This window comes from Xenopus tropicalis, chromosome 8, assembly GCF_000004195.4.
Source record: "Xenopus tropicalis strain Nigerian chromosome 8, UCB_Xtro_10.0, whole genome shotgun sequence".
Taxonomy (NCBI): domain Eukaryota; kingdom Metazoa; phylum Chordata; class Amphibia; order Anura; family Pipidae; genus Xenopus; species Xenopus tropicalis.
Genome location: NC_030684.2, coordinates 13,000,949 through 13,007,691, shown reverse-complemented (window position 1 = coordinate 13,007,691; position 6,743 = coordinate 13,000,949). Strand labels below are relative to the sequence as shown.

At 42.6% G+C, this 6,743-nt stretch overlaps 1 protein-coding gene across 2 annotated transcripts in view; it reads left to right on the top strand.

The window, feature by feature from the left end:
• Positions 1-5,175: 5,175 nt before the first annotated feature.
• fubp3 (far upstream element binding protein 3) overlaps positions 5,176-6,743 on the top strand; it is a 44,201-nt gene continuing 42,633 nt past the window's right edge. The window contains exon 1 of one of the 2 annotated variants that reach the window (XM_012967837.3): positions 5,176-5,368. In XM_012967837.3, coding sequence (XP_012823291.1) covers positions 5,282-5,368 — 87 coding nt within the window. In that variant the 5' untranslated portion in view covers positions 5,176-5,281. 2 annotated transcript variants of the gene reach the window in all.

Here is a 6,743-nt window from a genome sequence, read left to right as displayed (position 1 = left end):
GCTATGAGCAAACTTAGGGGACTGTTTCTGCTGAATTGGGCTTAGTACAGGGGAATCCCTATGTGCCATAGTTTTATGGTATCTCTCTGTACAGGCTATGAGCAAACTTAGGGGACTGTTTCTGCTGAATTGTGCTTAGTACAGGGGAATCCCTATGTGCCATAGTTTTATGGTATCTCTCTGTACAGGCTGTGAGCAAACTTAGGGGACTGTTTCTGCTGAATTGTGCTTAGTACAGGAGAATAACAGTGCCGACATAGCTTTATGTATCTGCTATAGCACTTGCCTCAGAAGATAAAATCTATATAAGTGCAGTAAAGTAAATGTAGAAGCACAGTAAAGGTGGCCATACATCGAAAGATAAAAGCTGACAATTTGGCCTATTTGAGTCTGAAGCTTATCTGCCTGAGCATGGGGCCCTCTGACAGGCCTGCCAGACTGATATTTTGGTTAAAATTGGGCAGGGTTAAAAATCCCTTGGGGCAAGGACCCCATTGGCTCACTGATGCAGCCCTTGCTCCGATGACCGGCATTCAGCTACTATTATCTGATCGTTTGACCTAACATGGGCATATCAAACATATTAAACAAAGGTCCAGGGCCGGATGGGATTCATCCCAGGGTATTAAATGAGCTGAGTGCTGTGATTGCCAAACCTCTTCACTTAATTTTTCAGGATTCATTGAGGTCTGGCATGGTGCAGAGAGACTGGCGGATTGCTAATGTGGTGCCATTATTTAAAAAGGGATCCCGTTCTCAGCCTGAAAACTATAGGCCTGTTAGTCTGACATCAGTAGTAGGAAAAATTTTGGAAGGGGTAATAAGGGATAGGGTACTTGAATACATTGCAGTTCACAATACTATTAGTTTGTGGTATGCGGTGCAGTTTTGGGCTCCAGTCCTTAAGAAGGATATTAATGAGCTGGAGAGAGTGCAGAGACTGCAACTAAACTGGTAAAGGGGATGGAAGAGTTAAACTATGAGGTGAGACTGTCGAGGTTGGGGTTGTTTTCTCTGGAAAAGAGGTGCTTGCGAGGGGACATGATTACTCTGTACAAGTACATTAGAGGGGATTATAGGCAGTTGGGGGATGTTCTTTTTTCCCATAAAAACAATCAAAGCACCAGAGGTCACCCCTTTAGATTAGAGGAACGGAGCTTCCATTTGAAGCAGCGTAGGTGGTTTTTCACGGTGAGGGCAGTGAGGGGGTTGGGGAATGCCCTTCCTAGTGATGTGGTAATGGCAGATTCTGTTAATGCCTTTAAGAGGGGTCTTGATGAGTTCTTGAACAATCAGAATATCCAAGGCTATTGTGATACTAATATCTACAGTTAGTACTAGTGGTTGTATATATAGTGTATGTATGTGAGTGTATAGATTGGTAGGTGTGGGTTAGGTGTGCTGGGTTTACTTGGATGGGTTGAACTTGATGGACACTGGTCTTTTTTCAACCCTATGTAACTATGTAACTATATCAGGAAAAGATCTGTTCATTGGGCAACCTCGCCAAACAAGCTGATCTTTACATGTATGGCCAGCTTAACTTTGCCCTGCTTAACTTTGCCGCCATAGTTTAAATTTGCACCTATAAAAATCTTTTAGTACTTTGGTCCCATCCAAGCCTCTTTTAGAGGCAACCAGTGGTTCAAGAGACCAGGAAAACTTCCCATAAATTAATATTTTTACATATAAAGAATGTTGGCTCCACCACTGCACTGTTTATGAGTACTTAATTTTTTTGTCAGACTAGAGGTTTTATTAACAGTGCTAGGATAGTGAATTCCATTAAAGGGTTAAGACTCATTCCCCCATCTCCACTGTTGTCCTGCTTTATATATGTCTATGAGGGTAACGCGCACAGCTGACGGATAGTCAACTACGTCTCATATTGAGATGGGTTGAAAAAGCACAGAAACCAAGTCAATATTAAATATAAAAATTTGCCTAATAATAGGAAATCTATTTCTAAGCAACTTCCCATTATGCACTAATTCTACATTTTCACTGATTTGAAAGTTATTAGTACAGGTATCGGACCCCTTATCCGGAAACCCGTTATCCAGAAAGCTCCGAATTACGGAAAGCCCGTCTCCCATAGACTCCATTATAAGCAAATAATTCAGAATTTTAAAACTGATTTCCTTTTTTTATGTAGAAATGAAACAGAACCTTGTAACTGATCCCAACTAAGATATAAATAATCCTTATTGGATGCAAAACAATCCTATTGGGTTTAATTAATGTTTTATTAATTTTTTAGTAGACTTAAGGTATGGAGATCCAAATTATGGAAAGACCCCTTATCCGGAATACCCTTGGTCCCGAGCATTCTGGATAATGGGTCCTATACCTGTACTTGATATTGAAATTAGTGTCTCTCTGTCCCTTGCTATTCTCTGCACTGCTGGTTCCGACAATGATATAATAGCAGTCCTTCCAAGATCCTTTCACACACCTTTTGATCAGCTGATCGTTGCTATATTTTTTCACAGGCAGAATCAGCAGTGTAGAGGATAGTAAGGGACAGACTGATCCTGCTCTCAGTAGCAATTACATTTTAAAATATCATTAAATCCAGTGAGACTGATGAATGAATGCATATTGGGAAGTTGCTTAGAATTATATATATTTTTGTTACTAGGCAACATTTTATTGATGTAATATGCCCTTTAGCAGCGGGCTAGACTTGAAAAAAGTTCTTAGCAACTTTTTAATTAGTCTTTATATGTTTAAATTTGAATTATTTGCCTTCCTGTTTTGCCTCTTTCCATCTTTCAAATGGAGGTCATTGAACCTTGCATCCAAACATCTATTTTTCCTTAAGGTTGCAATGTTATAGTTGTTACTTTTTATACCTTAACTTTCTATTTAGGCCTTTCCTATTCTTCTTCCAGTCTCTCATTTACACGACTGCTGGTTGCAAGAGAGACTGGACCCTAGCAACCACGCTGAGCAAACCCCCCCCCCCCCCCAAAAAAAACAGCTAAATAATTTATAAACTATAGGAAAAATAACGGAGGACTAACTGCAAATTGTCCCAGAATATCACTGCCTAGTTAAATTTAAAGGTGAACTGCCAACTTAATGCACAAACCATAACCTAAAGGCACACAATCCAGAATTAAAATGATATAACCCCCTACCCAACAAACTTCAGCTGTAGAATTGTAGTTTAGCAACACCTTGCTTATCCTAGGTTGCATACTTATTACAAGTCATAGCTCCCAACTGTCCCGATTTTCGAGGGACAGTCCCTCTTTTGACAGCTCAACCCGCAGTCCCATATTCTTACTGAAAAGTCCCTCATTTCCCTTTGATCTCCTGCACTGAAGCTATAAAACATACAAATTTAATTAAAAAGTAGCTTTTGGCAGAGAGCCCAGAAATCTTAACGAGCATCGCCTGCACTTAGATACATTGTTTCTCACTTTTAATTAAATAAGTGGGCTTTTGGCATAGAGCCCAGAAAGGTAAAAAGCCCCCCCTGCACTGAGATACAATTGTAACTAATAAGCTAAGCAGGTCTCTTAGGGGAACTGAGACTTGTAGCTAAAGGCTGATGCCACACATAGGGGCACATTCATGAAAACGCGAGTTTGAATCCAGATTGGATACGAAAATTCCCGAAGATCTGAAACATGCTTACAAAAAATATTTAATCACGATAGTATCGTATTGGCGATCCGAAAGTCACGAAATTTTCATACCGAACGATTGTGAACAGCGGGAAAACCTTTCTGATTTTTTCGCCCAAGCGTACGAAAAAGTCGCGCAAGACAAAACATTTGGTGGAAATACGCTCGGAGCGTTCAAATGAACGATCTGAGCATTCGTGTCTAAATAAATCTGCCCCATAGTGTATATTTTCAGCAAGCGGAAAAAACGCCATACATTCCTACCTGTGCCTGCACCCGAATGAATGAGATATGCTCGGGTGCAGGCACATGTAGCCGATATCTGCCGAAGTTATGAAGTCTCGTGTTTTTTGGCGGATATTGGCTACGTTTGCCTGCACCCGAGCATATCTCATTCATACGGGTACAGGCACAAGGTAGGGTAAGTGCACAGTAGCGGGGCGTATTGCTGAAAAAAATGAAATTGCCCTTAAGGCCGATGCCACACGGGCGTATTCTCTGCAAGCCAAGAAACGCTTGCCGAGAATACGCCCGTGTGGCATCGGCCTTAAGGGCAATTTCACCTTTTTCAGCAAAACTGTAATAACACATAAAACAGGACCCCCAAAACCCCCAGGAATGAGTTGAAACTTTAAATAACCTGCCAAATTTAGTCGAATGGGAGTGGTATTTAGGGGATATGGTCGCAAAAATGGGCGTGGTCAAAAAAATTCACAGCGCAGCATTTATTTTTGTCCCTCTTTCCGTTTTTAAGTATATAGTAAACCCATGGAGACCCCTGAACTGGGAAGGCCCTCTGAGAGATTTTTGTAGATTCTTATACAATACAACATCATAAAACAGATTTCTCTAGAAGAAAACACTATTAACCTTGTGTCTCAACCCTTTCTCCTTGTAGATTGTAAGCTCTTTTGGGCAGGGCTCTCTTCACCTCTTGTATCGGTTATTGATTGCTTTATATGTTACTCTGTATGTCCAATGTATGAAACCCACTTATTGTACAGCGCTGCGGGATATGTTGGCGCTTTATAAATAAATGTTAATGTAATGTAATATTAATACAATTCACATATTTAAGGGACAAATAACCCCTTCTTTTAAACCCTAAAGTAAACAAACTATCACCTAGATATAGTGCAATCAGCCTCAAGTTAAGGGAACAGATCCCAGTGAAATGTTCTTAGTGTAAATGGCATTAGTGCTAATTGAAGCCCCCCAGTCAGAAGAGCTGGTAACCCTACAGTACACGTGGCAAGGCTGACAAATACTAATTATTTACTGGCAGAAGTGCAGGGAAAACACAACCCGGCCCCATTCTGACGCCCCAATTGCTCTGAACTGTTTAATAGCGATGAACAAAGTGCTACTATTAGGGCACTGCCAACACATCAGCTGCCAGACATCCTCCCCCACTCAACAAGGCTGAACTCTTCTCACTCACATGCTTCCCAGCCACTTCCGCCTCCAGAGCCTCGTTTTCGCTTGCCTCTGGCGTCATCTTGGTTGCGCTCTATGTTTGCCAACGCGAGGGCTCGGCGTCGCTTCCGGCGGAATTGCCTGAGAGGTTGTTTTCGCTGTGCTTCCGTTTCCGGGTCCCGGGGAGCAGTGAGTGAGGTCGGGAGCAGCGGCGGCCTCCTCCGGGTGCCATGGCGGAGCTGGTGCAAGGACAGAGCGCGGCTCCAGTAGGGATAAAGGCCGAGGGATTCGCCGACGCGCTGCACCGGGTCCGACAGGTGAGGCGGAGTTATAGGCCGCTGTCAGGCCTTGTGGGGGGGTGGGGTGGTATAGGCCTGAGGGGCGGGGGGAAGACGCTGGGGTAGCCATCTCCGGCTTTACTGACACGTTCTCCTCTGTACATACCTACACAGAGGCCTGAGGCCTTAGTCCCTGCCTGCCGCCCACTAGGCCCTGTATCTTCATTCACTTCTAGTTTATAAGCTACTTTCAGAAGATTTCCTGCTCCCAAGAGCTAGCAGTCTGCCCCCCTATCTGAGAGCATTAACTGTGCTGCTCATTTCAGATCTCATTGCATTGCAGAAATGGATTAAAGGCTACTCTGTAGTTCGGGGCTATCAATTCAAGGGCCCAAGGGTTCTGGTTCCCCCCCACCCTAGGGCAGGATGGGCTTAATCGTGCAAAGCTGCTGTATTGGTGGCACCATGCAAACATGGATATTTCACTTGTTTCTATGTAGCTCATGGCATTGACCCTAGTGTGTTAGAGTTGTCAAGGGAGGGGGTAACAATATAGAAGGGCACAAATGCCCCCCATGCTGATCATGTGATTCACTTACCACCTGAATGCCTTCTGCAGCACTGGTACAGCCAGGACTTAGTAATAGTTCATTGGTACAGGTAGGACTTGGTAATAGTAATAGTTCATTGGTACAGCCAGGACTTAGTAATAGTTCATTGGTACAGGTAGGACTTGGTAATAGTAATAGTTCATTGGTACAGGCAGGACTTAGTAATAGTTCATTGGTACAGGTAGGACTTGGTAATAGTAATAGTTCATTGGTACAGGCAGGACTTAGTAATAGTTCATTGGTACAGGTAGGACTTAGTAATAGTTCATTGGTACAGGCAGGACTTAGTAATAGTTCATTGGTACAGCCAGGACTTAGTAATAGTTCATTGGTACAGGTAGGACTTGGTAATAGTAATAGTTCATTGGTACAGCCAGGACTTAGTAATAGTTCATTGGTACAGGTAGGACTTGGTAATAGTAATAGTTCATTGGTACAGGTAGGACTTAGTAATAGTTCATTGGTACAGGTAGGACTTAGTAATAGTTCATTGGTACAGGTAGGACTTGGTAATAGTAATAGTTCATTGGTACAGGCAGGACTTAGTAATAGTTCATTGGTACAGGCAGGACTTAGTAATAGTTCATTGGTACAGGTAGGACTTGGTAATAGTTCATTGGTACAGGCAGGACTTAGTAATAGTTCATTGGTACAGGCAGGACTTAGTAATAGTTCATTGGTACAGGCAGGACTTAGTAATAGTTCATTGGTACAGGCAGGACTTAGTAAATAGTTCATTGGTACAGGCAGGACTTAGTAATAGTTCATTGGTACAGGCAGGACTTAGTAATAGTTCATTGGTA